Source organism: Arachis hypogaea, chromosome 8 (assembly GCF_003086295.3).
Source record: "Arachis hypogaea cultivar Tifrunner chromosome 8, arahy.Tifrunner.gnm2.J5K5, whole genome shotgun sequence".
Classification (NCBI taxonomy): domain Eukaryota; kingdom Viridiplantae; phylum Streptophyta; class Magnoliopsida; order Fabales; family Fabaceae; genus Arachis; species Arachis hypogaea.
The window spans coordinates 44,925,319-44,943,777 of record NC_092043.1 but is presented as its reverse complement, the minus strand read 5'-3'; the positions used below and the strand labels follow the sequence as shown (position 1 = coordinate 44,943,777).

Genomic DNA, 18,459 nt, shown 5'->3' with positions numbered 1-18,459 from the left:
AAAAAATCTAATTGTATCCAACACATATTCAAAATATATATATATATATATATTTTGTAAAACAGTTTTTTTTATTAAATATGTATCCAAACATACCTAACGCATACCTGTATCCGTATGCCTGTATGGCAACTCAGCAATTGAGATGATTCACCAATTTGTTTTCCCCTTTAAAAAGAAAAAAAATGTTCAATTATTTATATTTCTGGCTAGTATCTAACCACTACATTCTAATCTTATTAGCATAAACTTGACTAATCTGACTTGAATTGATAGAAATCTCATGAAAGGTATACAAATCCTCTAGCAGTAAGAATTTTCATTTTTGGCATTCGAATCTAATTAATCAAGAGATCAAAATAATTTATAGACTTTACTAATTCTATGTTGGTACAATTAATATTCACGGTAGATACTCCCATAATAGTACTTTTACATAAAGATAACATTACGAATCTTTAAATGATTTGACATATTTGACTGAATCATCTAACGATTCACAATGAAGATCTCCCATTATTCATTTTCATCTTTGAAGATTAGAACTAAAAAAACTTAGAACTAAAAAATCACCAAAAGAGTAGTAATTATACGTCTTCTATGCCATATTCCTAATACTCAACAACGAGTAAATGATACTAGAATACATCATATTAGAAATATTAGTAAATATTTCCTATATTTAGTGGTAACTAAGAAAATTATTAGGAGGATGTACAAGAAAAATTTATCATTTTCTTAATATAGGCCCATATTAATCATCCATATATATATAACCTACCTCTTCCTACCTGTAGAGTTTTGGCAACAGAAAGATTAACGTTATTATTCAAGACAAAATAGCCCAAAAATATATGACATGCATGTAGTCAAGGGTTCATAATTAGTTGGGTGAACTTGTATAGATTCTCTTTTAGTTCCCAGCTGAATGACTTGGTCTCCTTTTCTTTAATTTCAGTTAAGAAAATTTCGGACAATGTAGAATCTGAATTAAAAAAGTGCTGGTAACATGTTGATTCTTTCAATTGCCAAGCTTGACAGTTGTCATGTCGTCAAGAAAACTTGGCCCTATCTCTCTCATTGTAAAGATTGTGTTTGTTGAACCTCCTCATTTACCTTTGCTTATAAGTATTGCCTACTGGTTCATGCAAGTCGTGAAGTATAAAAGTATAAAATTGCAACAAATTAGAAACAACAAAAAGGCATCTCAAATGGCATTGAAAGACCTCTTCTTTCTTCTCATGGTATCCTTCTCATTAGGTAATGATAATTACATATCAGTTGTTACACAACTTACTTTTCCTAGGTTTATTACCGCTTTGGTGACAATCTACCTCATTTTTATTTACCCTTTTATTTCTCAGGAGTGGACGCAACGGTTTTTACATTGCAAAACAGATGCAGGAACACAATTTGGCCTGGGATCCTAACAGCATCAGGAAAGCCACAACTCATGGATGGGGGGGTTCAACTAAGATCTGGTCAAGCTGTAAACATCACTGCACCAAAAGCATGGTCTGGCCGGTTCTGGGGTCGACGAGGATGCTCTTTTGATAGCTCTGGTAGTGGATTGTGCGTCACCGGTGATTGTGGAGGCAAGCTCAAGTGTGATGGTGCTGGGGGAGTGCCACCAGCTTCGCTAGCAGAGTTTACCCTAGACAGCCCAGAGGGGGACTTTTATGACGTTAGCCTTGTCGATGGTTACAACATGCCAGTGTCAATCTTCCCCTCCGGGGGATCCGGTCAGTGCAAGGCAGTCACTTGCCGTTCGGATTTGAACAGAAACTGCCCAAGTGGATTGGAGTTGAGAAGAAATGGGAAAATTGTTGGTTGTAAGAGTGCATGTATGGCATTCAACAAGCCACAATATTGTTGCACTGGAGACTTTAATAGCCCAAATAAGTGCCAACCAACAAACTATTCAAAGGTGTTCAAGGCTTCTTGTCCTCAGGCTTATAGCTATGCCTTTGATGATTCAACCAGCACTTTCACTTGCCAAGGAGCTGACTATTTAATTAGGTTTTGTTAAGGAGGGGAGGGGTAAAATAGACATTATCTTTTTCAGTTTTTTTTGTTTTTGTTTTTTTGGAGAAAAGGGGGGGGGGTTTACATTTGGATTTTGTATAACTTCTTTTCTAGATTTTGTAGTTTCTTTTATATACAAGCTATATAAATTGATTTGAGGAACCTTGATTTGATCTTACACAAAGTTCATTTTGGATTGCACTTTAAGAGTATACTTTCTACGGAAATGTGATACTATACATGAAGACAGGAATATATTATGAATAAACTCATTATGAATTAAGAAAATAAGGAATTAATTACAACAAATGAATAGCAAATATAAGGTTATGATGGAAATAATGGAACAAAAATCTGCGAAATGAGATGCAGATAGTCAAAAAAAAAAAAAAAAAGAAAAAGAAGCCTAGGAGATCCATCAAATCAAAACCAATGTATGAACAATAGTTCCATCAAATGCATCAATATGCAAACCCCATTAATCCTTACAGAAGAACATAAACCTTTTTCAAATTTAATATTAATGAGGTCACCTTGTCCAAATCCCCACAAACTCGTTAGCTGCTTCACCTTTGCAACCGTCTCTCCCGAATTCTTGTTAGTTGGAGGAAAGATGATTTGCCTAGTGAATACACAAGCTATAAATTAATCTTCTAATATATAGCTATGATGATGACACGTTTTATACTAGAGGTAGAAAGACTATATGTAGAATCCACACTAGCACGCGCTTGAAATGAGGAGGATAGTACTTACCAGAAGATTAGGGTGAAAAAAAAGAATTCAAAATATGCTGCAACAATTGAATATCCTTTTAGCCTTTTGGCATTCAGGCTCTTGTAATGGGATCTTAATCTTTGTTCCTCCAAGTTCAAGGTTTACTTTATCCCAATTCAGTTCAGTTCCATCCAAAATGATGTGCTTCTTACTCACAGTTCTATATACTTGGGAGAGGAGACCGAGGAATGCTGACTCCACATTTTTGGATTCAAGTGCCGATGCTTCAATGAAGAAGAGATTCTCCTTCTCAGCAAGGTCTTTGGCTGCCTCAACCGGCACTGCTCGAGCAGAACTAAGGTCAGACTTGTTGCCGACAAGCATGACAATTATATTCTTATCTGTATGCATCCTCAGCTCCTCCAACCACTTTTCAATATGGTCAAAGCTTTGGTGGTTGGTTATGTCATATGCTAGTAACGCGCCAGTTGCACCTCTATAGTATGCAGTTGTAATTGCTTGGTATCTGTCATGAATGCCAACATCACAAGAAGGGGAAAAAGAGAACAACTGAGCATTTTCTCATTAAGGTACATGAATTAACACTATTGGTCTCTCTCATAACTCAGGAACAAAGTCCAAGTAAATGTCAATATTGTTGTAAGAAAATGAATTGACTAGAATTTCAAGGACATTCTTAGGAAGAATATCAGCAAACATTCAAGTACATAAGTAACAAACTGAAGTCAGCATTATTAATTAATGTGGATATTGGTAAACAAGTTAAATTCATAACACGCTCGCCAAAATTTAGTTGCAGTGTAAGGCGATAAACAAGAATCCAGAAACATATTCTAAGAACTTTGATGAACATTATGTTCCATGACCATCATTCACAAGGGTCTTGCGATTTGATTATATTAAAATGAGCTATGTTCTAAGATGCAAAATGTAAACAAAATTGAGCAGGAAAATGAGTCTCACACTAATCAATCTTGTTAAAATTACAGGGATGGTCTTCTTATCTCAAAAGAAGATCAGATCTTGCACAGAATTCAGCTATATTCATAGTTCTATCCATCTAAATACGATCATTTTAGCTCATCACAAAAAAGCTCATAGAATAAAACCCTAATAAGCAAAGAAATGAACAAATCAAAGAGAAAAAATGGACCTTTCTTGACCAGCAGTGTCCCAAATCTGTGCCTTGACAACTTTGTGATCCATGAGAACCGTCTTGGTGAGAAACTCAACCCCGATCGTGGCCTTGGATTTCAAGTTGAATTCGTTCTTGACAAAGCGATTCAAGAGCTGAGACTTGCCAACACCAGAGTCGCCAATCATCACAATCTTGAACATGTAATCGATTCCCTCTTCCAATTCACCTTGCCAGTGAGCCATGGCGCCTTTCGAAAACAAAGCAAAGAACACGTTGGAAGCCAGAGAGAGAGAGAGAGAGAGTGTGTTTTATAAGGCGGTAGTTGGATACGCATTTTCAGAAGGAAACGGAGGGAAGGAATGGGAAGTGGAATATCACACTGTCTGTCTTCATCACGCTTCCGTGTTTTCTTTTTCTCACAACGGTTACTGCCACGGAAAGCGTTGCTTTTTCATTTTCAATTTTTTATGACTTACATAAGCTGAATTTAATTTTGATACATAATTATTACAAATCAATTTTATGCGTATATCTAATTATATAATATCGGCATCAATCAAAATAATTATTCCTGATATTGATGGTATTAATAGCCATTTAAAAAAACTATTATGCAAAATATTTTAACTATCGGTACATTAAAATTAAAATTAGATTCTTTTAAAAGAAATAAATTTTTTCTCTTTAATTTGGTCTTTATAATTATATTTTTCTCGTTTTGATCCTAGAAAATTTAGGTGTTTTAAATTTTAATTTTGTTTTAATTGTTTTAACTTATTTTAATATATTAAATTTGATATTTAATTTTAAAAAAATACTAGATAAATAAGTTATTTTTATAACCAAATTTAATTAATTTTTACCTTCTAAGAAAAAAAAAAGCGTGAATTTACGCAAATATGTGCGGGTGATTAGTTGTGCGAATAAGCTATTAGACTAACTTAGTTAAACTTAATTATCAAAATAATTTTAATGAAATAAATTAAGAATAAACTCTATAATAAAAATTTTGAATTTTCTATAATCAATAACTAGAAATAAAATTTTAAAAACCAAAGTGAAATTTTAAACAATTTATAAAGATTAAAAATTTATTTAGGTAATTTTTTTTCCTATGAATAAGTGGAAAACCGAGATGGTAGATGGAAATTGGTTTAATAAATACTTTATAAGTATCAAAATTTTGAAAAATATTTTTTAAAATAAAAAAGTTGGTAAAATTAATAAAATGATAATATAATACTTTAATTATCTTAAATATAACATTTATTATTTATGAACCGAATAAACTATTAAAATAATTTTCGAAAAATTTTATCGATAACAAAAATAACTCTAAAATACACTAATGACAAATAAATTCCTTAAAAATTTTAAAATTTAAGAAAAGTGCCCATCTATCAAGTGAGACCATTTTGGTTGACAACAAATGCTCAGTTAGCTAATAGAAGAGATAACATGGCTAGTTCTGAGAAGTACATAATGATCTGACATTATAATTTATTATTTAAAATGACAAGCTGGAAATTAAATCCCCAATTCAATCTATCAAAATAAAAATCAAAATCCAATTAAAAATACTATTTATACACTCAAATCAGTCACTAATGACGGAAGTTACTCTAATCTGTTAGTTAGTTGGTTAGAATAGTTATACTGTCTCACCACCTTCCACATTTAGATTATAGATAGTTTCTATACTCTATCATTCAGTCAGTGATGAATGTTAACAAAACTCAGATGCAGATGTTAACTCTGGACTCTGCTATCTTTTCTCTCAACTCTCTCTTTCTCTCTGCTTTTTTCTCTGCTCCTTTTACTAGTTCTAGTTTCAACTATCCTCAGGTACCTTTCAACTAAAATTAGCCACTCTGTTTTTATACCTATAAAAATACAACACATACCAGCCTAAGAAATCATACACGCGGCAAAACATATAGCTCCTCAATAGCAGTGGCATCTATACCCAACTGTTTCGACTTTTTTTGTGCAATCATGTACAACGTGCACCCACACGAATGAAAATGTAGCCCCAATTAGAAGAGCATGCCACAGACCACAGAACTTTGTAGTGATACGTTCTTGAGAATTATGATCTAGACTGATATTTATAGCAGATACCTTCTTCTCTGGAGCTTGGCCTGATAATCAACAGGTTCTAATTAAGTTTATGTATATGAATGTTATCTGCAGAAACTTCATGCCTAACTAGTTAATCCTTGATTGTATTGAGTTGGAACCACTTCAGTTTTGGCGGTCATTGCTATTCATATTATAATCAAACATTATTAAAGATAATAATAATAATCAAAACATTCTCAAAATTATACTTCAAATTCGGTTACAATCAAGCACGTTCAAAACTGTAGTCAAACTTCACAAATTAAAATCATTCACAAAGTTTGATAAATAAAATTATGCATGTTTTAAGCTAAACATGACCATAGATGTTTACTTCGTATATTCCAAAATTAACTACAAATGTCTCAATTCATCTATAAGGGAATCAGATGCAATTCAAAGTGACATCTCTTCATCTTTACACATAAAAGAAAGCTACAGAATCCAAGTGGATGTGCCTTTTGAAAACATGAACTTTAAAAACTAAATCTTCCATGTTCATCAGTTCAAAGACATAAACGTCTTCGGCTTGCAATCCATTCTCAGGCACAAACAAGAACCAACCACCTGAGCCATTGTCTTTTCCCAACCTTAAGCGCCACATCCTTCTTCTTGTCCTCAATGTAACCTTTTTTAAAGTTCGTACATGCACTTGATATAATATTATGTGAGGTAGTTTGGCTTTATGAACAACGTGAAGAAAGGGTTATATGAGATGCATTTCTGGCTACTTTTTAAATTTTAAGTTCCTTCTGTCAATTCAAAGATGATGTTCTTCATCAAATAGAACCCATTTCAAGAAAAAGTAAAAGTCACCAGATGCAGGAATATAATTCAAATAAATAACTCTTCAAGCACACTACCTGGTTCCTCTTAATCTCAGGGGGAAAGGCTATAGTGGGAAAAAAAGAGAATTTGTTGATCCTCTGGCACTGGTCATATGTGCCAACTTCATGATCCCGTGCACACTCAATAGTCAAGAGTATAAAAAATGGGCAACACTAGTCAAAGAAAGATGATCTGAATAAGAAAAATAATTTGTAATTTTACATTATGAAGTTTGATTGTTAGTGTTACAACTTACAAGACTTACAAGACTTACAATCAAAACTGTTTCTTTTTCTTTTCCAAGTAAGAATGGTGTCTCTGAAAGTTCAACACTGCCCAGACTAAGTGTCTTAGCCCTATTTCTGGCCAAAGTGCAGCTGGTGAATACAAAGGACAGGTACTAGTCTGCCAAAGAAGAAAATTGCTAAGACGAACCTCTCCAGAAGTTCGGATTAAGATGTCAGGGTCAGGTGCCACTGCCATGTACATGTTCTTCTCGACATCGGTCAGTTTAATAGCCGGAAGCTCGCCCTGATCATGCTTGCCCTCTTCTGCTATTTCAACCATCCCATTGCATGATGAAGTTTCAGTTTTTCCCGATCTATCCGTGGATCCATCGGCATCTTGTCTTGCATAGTCTTCACAAGAATCTTGAGCATTCACTCGGATACCATTTCTTTTCGGGGACCTGTCAAGTTGTCCAATTGTGCCATTGGACACTGTTGCATTCCATATTTCCTTGAATGATTCTTCAACAGCATGCACAATCTCATCACTTGAAGTATAGGCTACACAAACTAACAATACTCTCTGTTTGTTGTGGGCAGTGACCTTCATTGCCTTTTCCATTGAAATCCTCACAGGTTCAGCCAATAACTGCAAGTTTCCAATGAAATGTAGTTTAACACCGTATTCATTGATAATGCTTTCATCTTGAAGCAACTCCTCAATCTTTTCTCGCATCAATTCCATCAAGGATTGCACCTCTTTAGGCTTTCTTTTGAAGTTATCGATGCTGAATGCATAGAAAGTTACATACTTCACTCCTAATTCATAACAATACCTAAGCATGGAAATGAGAGATGAAAATCCAGCCTTATGGCCAATCCCTTCAGCCAAGTTAGTCTTCTTTGCAAACCTTCGATTCCCATCCATGATAAAAGCAATATGATTTGGCACAGGACCCATAGATAATATGCCAAATATGCATCTCCTAAGACAGCTGCATAAACCTCCAAGCAGGTTGCTTGTAATACCTCCAGTATCTTTGTGCATGGATGTGTTCAGCAATGCAACTCAAAGTGTCTAAGATAAACCTACCAGAGGAAAACTTTGTTATAAGTTAGCATTAGAAAGAGTTAAAGCAACAGGAGCACATTATCAAGATACAAGCTCAACAGCTTAAAAGCAATAACAATGTCAAACATAAATGCAATACAGAAAATCAGTAATTAACAGTTTATATGATTGCTTGTTTAGTCTAAAACTTGAATCATGTGCAAGCTAATAGGTTTCTAAAATTAGGAACTTTACTGTTACATTTGATGAGAATATTTTCTGTCAATAATGATGGTTTCTATTCAGGATTACAAGTTTTTATAGAGGATCTAAGCATCATTCCAGTATCAGCCAAAAGAGTTATAATACTAAAAGTTGCTTCTCCAGATACCTGTTTCTTCCTAGTTAGTAGCAAAGATGTTAGAAAAATATTAAAAGGCTTATTAGTTTGACATTACTCATAGTTTTCCTCCAGGGGACATAGACAGATTGATTTTTCAATTCCAAATGTTAATTGCCAAGCATAATATATTAGTGTGTTTGAAAGATACCCCTGACAATTTTAACAAAATAGTTAGCACTTTAATCTTTAAATTTAAAATTAGCAATTTTAACTTAATAATTAGCATTTTAACATAAAAAAACTAACATTTTTAATTCAAAATTTATACTCAACTAAAAAATCAACATGTTCAACTCAAAATTAGCATCCAAACACACATACATACACCCCCAACCCACCCACAAAAAAAGGGGGGGGGGGGGGGGGGATAGTAATGCATCATGAATTTTGTGAGGATGTTCTCTCCCTGGTACAATTATGCATATTTTTCTTAGTAAAGTCCTTCAAGCACGAGATTAAATCATTATCCTACCTTATATGCAAGCATTTTTTTTCAGTGGTCCAATACTCTTACTCTCTCTTAACACTAACTGGCTAAAATTAAATCACCATCCTAATTAAAGGTCCTAAATTCAATATATGACTATATCCAAGCTTGTTCAACTATCAAAACTTGAGTTAATTCACAAATCCAAGCAGCCCGTGCAAATTAAAATGTTGCAAAACCAAATTTGATCATAACTTGGGACACAGATTGAATAATATTCTGATTTGAGAAACACTCACAACCCAAATTTAGGATTGGGGGATGAGGTGAAAATCAAGCATAGATACCACAGAATTAGAGATTTACTTACAAAGATTTATAAAATTTACCCTAAACAAATGAAAGGTTCCTTCTCTTCAAACCATAGATACCACAAATTTACTACTATTGTTCTGCCATAAACCTAAAGAAACATTTGGTCACTCTTGTTCTGCAGTAATGGTTCTTTCATTCTTATACCCAAAATATAGTCTTCCTTCTCAACCTTTCTGATCCTTCTTCTACATCTTTACCAACACCAATCAACTAATTTAAAAAATTAAATACGAAAGAAAGAAAAAAATGCTCACCAAATTAACCACAATACGTAGATCAGGGTTCGATTCAGAGGAGAAGCAACGGCACACGGCCAGAGGGAAAGAAGAAGAACCGGATGGCCACACCTGTGACGGCAACGGCGAAGGGAATAAGAAAGCAGGAGAAGAGGCGAGGCCGTGAAGGTGGGTGGCGGCAGCGCAATGAGGAGGAAAGTGAGACTTAGTCTGAGAGATTCAGAGATTGGGGAACGCTACGACGTCAAAATAAAATACATGTAACATCTCAGTGCCACACTTTTCAACTTCTTTTTTATTTTAACCGCATCAAATTTATTCCGCTCGTTATGGTGTATAGTCGCGTATATAGTCGGTACTCTTATGCGATAATTTAATCAAATTTATTAAATTATATGATCATTCTTACATATACTGCATACAAATTTTTATTATTAATTATTTTTCTCAGAGTAAAAATTCAAATATTTATTTTTTAAGAATAATAACTGATAAAAAAAATTAAAATTAAAAAGATAATTAAATGGATAAGTTAGATTTTTCAATTATTTTTTAAGATTAATCATGTCTTATATATAGAGACTAGTGTTATATATTTACAAAAATAGTAAGGGGTTGATTAGTTTTCATTTTCATTTTCGATAAAAATAAAAATAAAGTATAAAAATATAATTAATTAAACATTTTAAAAATGTTTTTAACGAAAATATTTTTAAAAAGGAGTAGAAAACTAAAAATGATATTTTTTATTTTTAGTTTTTTCAGTTAAAAATGATGAAACTATTTTTAATAAAAAACACGATATTTTTAGTACAACCCATTGGATCATCTTTATGGCCATCACTTAATATATTACCAACAAACTTAGCCCAGTGTTTAGGATTTAGAGTTTTAAAACGATAAAAATATTTTTAATAAAAAACACGATATTTACAGTTGAGAATCTCTTAATTTATCGTGTTCATCTCTCATCACTCCTCTGATATCTTACCTACAAAGATTAAATACTCACTTTTACTTATTATGAAAATCACAAAGCCAGTCTCTCCAACTCTGTAGTTTTTTTCATCGAGTTTTTCCTTCTCTTCTATGTTCTATCTATTAAAAGGTAAAAGATCTCTTTTAAATTTTATTTTGTTGTTATATTTTTTAAAATTAGATTTTAATATAGTGTCAAATTTAATTTTTATCTTTTCTTTCATCCTCCTATTTATGTTGTTAATTATCTTCTACTAATTACTATTAGCTCTCTTTTATTCAAAGATAAAAGAGATTCATAAAACTTTGTTTGACTTACTTAAAAATTTTTAGTATTTTTATAAATTAAATTAAAATATTAAATAGTATAAAATTTGAGCTCTATTTTTTTTTGTTACATTTAGGTATTTTTTTATTTTAAATCCTTCTTTATTTTCAATGACTTATAAATTTTTTTGGCATTTTTCTAAAATTTTTATGCTGGTATATTTTTCATCCCATGAGAATATAATAATTTTTTTTGTTAGTATTGTTCATACCATGACCCAAATGATAAGCCAAGCCCAAATTAAGCTAAAATGCCCAATCTAAAAGATTGGCCATTACCACCAATCCGACCTCCACAAAGAGGTCGGAATCAACGCCGGCGCTTAACACATATCTAAGTGAATAACTACTTCCGTAAATCTTTCTCTCACTTCTAAAAGAGAGATTCCAACAACCATAAGATAAAGGGACGGTTATTCACCATCAGAAGTGGAACTACTTCAATGGTGGTTATTGGCTCATCTCCAATAAATACCCTGACACACTCAGGTACATCTAAGTTCCAATATTCTAAGCCTGCTTTACTCCTTGCTGACTTAAGCATCGGAGTGTCTTGCAGGTACCACGCCCCACCTATTCAAGCATACAAACAACTCGAAAGACGGCTCACAGACGTGAACCGAAGCGGAGCCCACCTCTTTAAACGTTTGGGCCACGTATTCAAGCCCAATCAATCCGGTTTCAAGTATCCCACGGAACATTGGCGTTGTTGCCGGGGACCCGAGATCAACGCACAACGGCATACGACCAACATGAAGACAGACACACCGCATCTGAGTCCGATCAAGAGCATTAGGACGCGGTCAATAATGACCAGGCAACAGTACCTCTATCAAAGACGGAGGGACTGCATGGTGAAGGCCTCTCGGGACTCGGGTGCTCAGGGATCAAAGAAAATTTCCTCTGAGATTCATCAACCCGGAGGGGAGGGTCAACCTCATACCACCAATCTCATAGGATTACTACATGGCTACCAAGGTCAACTCGAGCAACTAGAATAAGAACTGGAGCGACAACGTGAGGTGGAGAGGAGTCTCAGAAAAGAAATCAAGCGACAAAAAGAGTTCGAAGAAAATCTCTCAAAACTAGAATCCAACTTTCGAAATAAGGATTCTCGCGCAGATCGGGAGGATATCCATTTGAGGAAAGAAGACCCGTTCACTGAGGATATCATGAGGGCTAAAGTTTCTAAGAACTTCAATAGTTTCTAAGAACTTCAATAGTCCTGACATGAACCTATACAATGGGACAACTGATCCGAAACATCACTTCAGTAACTTTAAAAATCGGATGTATTTAGCTGACGCATTGGACGCTACTCGCTGCAAGGTTTTTTCGATAACTTTGACAAAGACGGCCATAAAAATAGAGATCTAATTGATTTCTTTATTGCAATAATAGATTGGTTTGTGAAACTGAGAAAGAGCCCTTTTCATCTTACATCGTTGAATTGATTCATCGATTGGTTAATGAATAAAATTTTTTAATTTGCAATTTCTCAGTAAGACAATCGATTCTATTATTCATGAAATCCATTGAGTAGTGAAAATATATGTTTTTTTTTTAAACCAGTCAATTATTTTACTAAAACAATCAATTAATCCATAAATAAAATATGTTTTACGATAAAAAGTAAATTTTGTACAAATTAATCAATTGTATGTATTATTTCATCTGAGTGCTTGCTTTGTCAGCCATGATTACTTATTGGAAGCTCCTCTTCCTCTTTATAATTCACTTGTGTTTTTGTTTGTACTTTGCGTGGTTGTGAAACTTTTGTTTCTTTCATATTTTGGAATTAATGTGCCTTTAAGATCTCCTATTATCCTATTGCCTTCTTGAGTCTTTAATGATAAGAAATAGCTATGCTACTCTGTACAACTTTTAACTCGGTTAAGATTCTCTATTTAGATTTTATATAAACTTTAGTGATGATCTTACTATCTTTAGTTAAATTATAAAACAAAAAACCTGAAAAAAAAAAAACAAAATGTGGAAAGACAATTTCATGAAAATAAATTTTGAAAGAGTACAAGTTTATTTAAAAAATTTGAAGATGCAGCACAAATGTCACAATGAGATTGGGCGAGGAGGAGCATATGGGAAGAGATTGAAAGTTTAAGGGGTATTTATTGGCCGAGAGATGCTAATAGCATGAGTGAGCAAGTAGAAGTCGATATTGATGATACTCTAAGAATTGCATTGTATAATGTAGGTCTTGATTCATGTATTGCATATGAACTAAGATACGCAAATCCTTGGGATTTTATACTCTTCCTACTAATTGAGTTAAGAAATAAAGAAAAAAAAATCAATGAATTATATTATACTTCCAATCGATTTTTTTGATATCATTTATTTTTTATCAATCAATTTGTGTCAAATAAATAACTACAAACACAATTTTCTTAATTTTTACAGATGTAACGGATCAAGAAAAAAAAATTGTTAATTTACTTTGCCAAAATATTTAGAGAAATCATGAATAATAGAAGATCTATTTTGTTATTATTTCTATTTGTTAATAATCATAAATGATGAATAATTTATACATGTCTAAGGATTAGAATAGATTAAATATTATTTAAGTAATTTATTTCTAATATTGGTATTTGATTAAATTAATTTTTGAGAAATTTAAATTATTGCTTCAATTTATATATTACGACTATTCTTATTGAATATGTTATTTTTAATAAAAAATATTTTTCTGATTTTTAAGTTTATTTTCTTTCTTGGATATATGTATCACTTTTTTCTTTTGTATTTTAGATTAGTAATGCAATTACTAAGAGAAGTGTAATTCATCAATAGATTAGAGTAATTAAAAATTTAATTATATTGTGTAAACACAAGATTGATTAATTAAGATTAAGGTACGGTAAAAGGAAAAGAATCACAATACGTGATTTTGCTTTTTTTACTAACATATGAAGATATGTGAAACAAAAAAAAAAACTAAAACATCACTATTTTAAAAAAATTTGTTAATCGTGTGTATGAATAGAGATCGGGGAATATACATGTGATATTAAAAATAAAAATTTATTCCATGATTATAGAATAAAAAATAATTATATATATATATATATATAAGAAAATAATCATAACAAAAAATAATTAATATATGTGATTTAAATATTTTTATGTATAATTAATATATATGTATGCATAAATAAAAAAATATTTAGAATTATTTAAAAAAATTAATATGTACATATACATAAATAAAGAAACTATTGTAATTTATAAAGATTACACATACGATGACATTAATAATAAAGAATAAAAAAATTATTGAATGATTGTAGGCACAAAAAAAAAATAATTATAATTAAAAAATAATTAATATATAAAACTTAAATATATTTACACACAATTAATATATATGTATAAATTAAATAAAAAAATATTTAAAATTATTTAACAAAATAAATATATTATGAGAATAAGAAAACTATTAACTAACCAATTAATATATACATATATATAAATAAAAAAATTACTATGATTTATAAATATTATTATATATACGATGATATTAATGGAATAATAAAATTATTGAATAATTATAGGCCCAAAAAAATATTCATAATTAAAAAATCAAAAAATAATTAACATAAATGACTTTATATATATATATATATATATATATATATATATATATATATATATATATACTTAAATAAGAAAATATTTACAATTACTTAAAAAAATAAATATATCTTACAAATAAAAAATAATTTACCAAATGATCAACATATATGGGTAATATAAATAAAAAAACCATTTAATAAAAAAGAAATAGTACGTTATTAATTTTGAGAATAAAACGTAAATACTTATAATATAATGACTTATTTAATTATTAATATTTATAATTGTTATTTCAATCATAAATTTAGAAAAAAAAAGTAGATTAATAAAAATGATTAATAACTACATTAGAATTAATACACTTAATGTCAGATTAAGAAAAAATGAACGCATAATATGTTATTTTTTTAATTAAATTATTACATTTCAAATTAATTCAATAAAATAATTTAAAATTATAATTTTAACCTTATCACATGTATAATATGAATTATTGAACAATTTATTATCACGTGCATGTCACGGATTATTAAACAATTGCTCGCGTTCTTTTTCCTTCCAAAATAAAAATGTTATTTTTACCTATAATTATTATTTTTATTAATTTTTTATTTCTATTTCTCACATTTAATTTGTTAAAAATATCTTTTCAACCATTGTTATTGATTTACTTATTTTAGATATTATTCATTAAAATATATTAGGCAATATACGATAAAAATAATTAAAAAGTTATTGGTCAATTTCATTACAAAGCAATAAATTTTAATTAAATGCTAAAATAATTTCCAAATATTATTCATTTTCAATCATTTCATAAGTTTAATTTTAATTGATATGCTTTATTTTCTATTTATATTTCTATTCATTAGTTATTATACTTTTTATATTTATAATAAATATTGAATATAAAAGACTAAAAAATAATTTTAATTGTTATCTATTTTATTTATTTAGAGTAATAATTAAATTTGTTATAATTATAGCAAATATCTACAATTGATAGTAATATATTTCTTCGAAAGAGCTAAATAAGAGAAGTTGACAAAATGGGAGAAGCAAATAATGAATAATAATCATGTAATTAATGTATATAATATATATACCAAACAAGTATGTGTATTAAATTAATCATAAAGATTAATAATAATACATAATGGCATAATTTTGATGTAATTGTGATAAGTATCTTCATAAAAAATATTAGAGTATATTAGCTATGATTTTATCAATAGTGTCACATGTGTGGTAGATTATGTGATAAAAAAGTATATAAAATAAAAGCAAGAATTAATAAGATTATGGAAAGTCTCGTCCAAATTTGATAAAATTAAGATAGCTTACATAGAAATGATTCTAATTCTAATAGATGATAAGGTTAGTTGATTATTTCATAATTCTTTTAAGTGATGATAGGTTTATAAATATCTTTTGTTCGTATTTTAAATTTATTTGATAAGTAAACCCTTACACGAGTAAAAAATATGGCGATTTAATAGTTTTATAAATGTCAATAGCTTTTATATTTAATTTGTTTTGCAGTGTGATAAAATTCATTGTTCAATCAAAAATTTTTTGTCAAAGATGTTTGAGAATGAACTGATCGAGAAAAAGGTTTTATGTCTTTCCAAATTTTGTGAGAATATATCTTCTCACTGTATACGCGTGCAGAATAACTTTTAAGAAGGAGTCACATATGCAAAATTTTAATATATCACAATGAGATTTTTTTGTAATAATTATTTTTTTATGCAACATTTTTTATTACTACTTATTATCTCTCTTATTTTTTGCTTTCATTGAGAAATAAAAAAATAAGGTGCAAATCAATTTGCAATCCAGTTACTCAATCATCTACGTAATCACCAAGCAACGGAATACATAATTATTCTCTAATTTAAAAATTTTAACAAAGGTATTGGTAAGCATATTAGTTTAACCTTTTATTTATTTAATTTATTTATTATATTTGTAATCATATTATCTTTATTTTTACAAATATATCTTTTTTAGAAAATACTCTTAATATTAACACATGATATATTAAATAAATATTTTAAAAATAACTATAGTTTACGATAAAAATAAAAAATAAACTAAATAGATATTACAAAAAATAATTCTATATGTTTTGTTGCACTGTGCTATGCACTTAACTAAGCTATCTGAGTGCTTTTTCATTTCGGGTCCCTTAGTAATTATTTACAGAAGAGTTTTTGAGTCTACTTCAACTATCAATTTAATAATTGTTACCTGTTACAACCAAATCCACAAACAACCCTAAAACTAAATAAGTGGCCAATTATACGTTGCATTATCAAAAGTAAAGAATAAAGATAGTCTATCTCTTGCAAGATTATGGACACTTAAAAGATAACTATACAATAAATGTGGTATTTAGAGAAATTTTTGAGAACTTATAATGAAAAGGTAATTTCTAAATCTGTTAGTCAGATTTATTAAAATTTATTACTATCAATTAAAAAAACTAAAAAATTCTAGGTGCTAATTGGTAATACATTTTTATTCCACAATTACATATTGAGGATATTAAAATTATCATAATGTAATTTCAGGTACATGTTTTGGAGACATCAAAAGAGAATGTTAAGTTATTTTTTAGTGATTTTAAATTATTTATTATTTATTAAAGAAATTTGTGCATTCGAATTCTCTACTAATTTATTGTTGTTTATTTTGAGTTAATTTTTATATGTTTTTACTTTACAATAAAATAATATATAAATATTTGTTGGTAAATTTAATTATTATTAGGTTATTTAATTTGACATTGAGTATATATATTTAACTTATTAAAAAAATAAATTAATAAAAATAATTAATAACTACATTAGAATTGATACACTTAACACCAAGTTAAAAAAATATTTTAGAAACATAATATGCAACCGGTTCAAATCGGCCGATCGAACTGGTCGAACCGTAAACCGCTGTCATACAAAGTTCGGACAGAAATTAAAACCACCAAATTTAAAAACCAACAATGGACCGTCAAATCGGTCGAGAATTGGTCGGTCGAACCGAATCGTGACCCGACCGATTTTTGAAATGTGTTAAAAACGGCTGCATTTTTGCTTGCTGAAAGTGAACCCTAATAATACCCCTCTCCTCTCCGGTCTCCAGTCTCCAGTCTCCAGTCTCCACTAACGGGCAAAAGCGGAACGCGAAGCAGTACTCACCTAGACGGCTGGACCTCGAGCTTCCGGCGCAACTTCCGTTCAGCCACCGCCGCCGTCGCAAATTCCGTGTAGCCAATGTCAGCCAGCTCTGTTTGCACAGCCACTTTCTGTCGCGCTTCCAGCTCTGTTTGATCTTCGAAAATCGGAACCACCGCCAGCGCCGCTTTCCGTCGCGCAGATACTTTCCGCCGGTGCCAGCTCTGTTTCACACTTCCACCCTGTCAGCCACTGTCTTGCCTCTTGCCAGCCACGGTCCCCGCCAGCTCTGCTTCTTTCCAGGCTTCCAGCTTCTAACCCTAGGTATAAAATTTGTTCTTTGTGTTTTTTAATTTTGAATCTGCTGTTTAATTTTTTAACCTTCCAGGCTGCTGTTTTAGTGTTTTTTAATTTTTGAATCTGCTGTTTTTGAAGTTTTGTTGATAGATTTATTGATTTTAGGTTTTAGGGTGATTATTTGTTGCTGTTTTTAATTTTTATGCTCTGTTCATTTGCTTCCATATATTTTCTTTGATAGTATTTTTCCGATTATAAATTCTGGTTTTTAGTCAAAATTTTGCATTTGTTTTGTCTGTAGTTTGATTTGAGATCAAATTAGATCTGATCCGATCCTATTAAGTTCAAAGTATTCGTGTGGATTTTTGGTGTAGAATTGTTGGTTACCTGTTTGAAGTGTGTATGTCTTGTGATTGGATCTGTTTTGAACTGGATTGTGATTTTATGCTGCATTAGGTGCTGCTAGTTCATCTTGGGTGTAGTTTTGGGATCATTTACTTGTTAATTATCGGACT

The 18,459-nt window shown here is 30.5% G+C and overlaps 3 protein-coding genes across 5 annotated transcripts; 1 reads left to right on the top strand and 2 right to left on the bottom strand.

The window, feature by feature from the left end:
• The first annotated feature begins 944 nt into the window (after positions 1-944).
• On the top strand, positions 945-2,209 carry LOC112707717 (pathogenesis-related thaumatin-like protein 3.5). Its single transcript, XM_025759624.3, has 2 exons — positions 945-1,260; positions 1,365-2,209. The coding sequence occupies exons 1-2, from the start codon at positions 1,047-1,049 to the stop codon at positions 2,027-2,029; spliced, it is 879 nt and encodes a 292-aa protein (XP_025615409.1). The 5' UTR covers positions 945-1,046; the 3' UTR covers positions 2,030-2,209.
• Positions 2,210-2,280: 71 nt separating this feature from the next.
• LOC112707718 (ras-related protein RGP1) lies at positions 2,281-4,346 on the bottom strand. The gene is made up of 3 exons (XM_025759625.3): positions 3,917-4,346; positions 2,782-3,268; positions 2,281-2,647 (listed from the first exon to the last, which is right to left on the bottom strand). Exons 1-2 carry the CDS (start codon positions 4,141-4,143, stop codon positions 2,809-2,811), a joined length of 687 nt encoding a protein of 228 aa, XP_025615410.1. The 5' UTR covers positions 4,144-4,346; the 3' UTR covers positions 2,281-2,647; positions 2,782-2,808.
• Positions 4,347-6,205: 1,859 nt separating this feature from the next.
• Positions 6,206-9,948, bottom strand: LOC112707716 (dehydrodolichyl diphosphate synthase CPT3). Of its 3 annotated transcripts, XM_029288601.2 has the most exons (3): positions 9,588-9,886; positions 7,125-8,166; positions 6,206-7,023 (listed from the first exon to the last, which is right to left on the bottom strand). In XM_029288601.2, exon 2 carries the CDS (start codon positions 8,123-8,125, stop codon positions 7,127-7,129), a length of 999 nt encoding a protein of 332 aa, XP_029144434.1. In that variant the 5' UTR covers positions 8,126-8,166; positions 9,588-9,886; the 3' UTR covers positions 6,206-7,023; positions 7,125-7,126. The 3 variants fall into 3 exon arrangements, with proteins under 3 accessions (XP_029144434.1, XP_025615407.1, XP_025615408.1); XM_025759622.3 differs by lacking the exon at positions 6,206-7,023 and having other exon boundaries at positions 7,044-8,166; positions 9,588-9,948; XM_025759623.3 differs by lacking the exon at positions 6,206-7,023 and having other exon boundaries at positions 7,044-8,180; positions 9,588-9,877.
• Between the last annotated feature and the right edge of the window lie 8,511 nt (positions 9,949-18,459).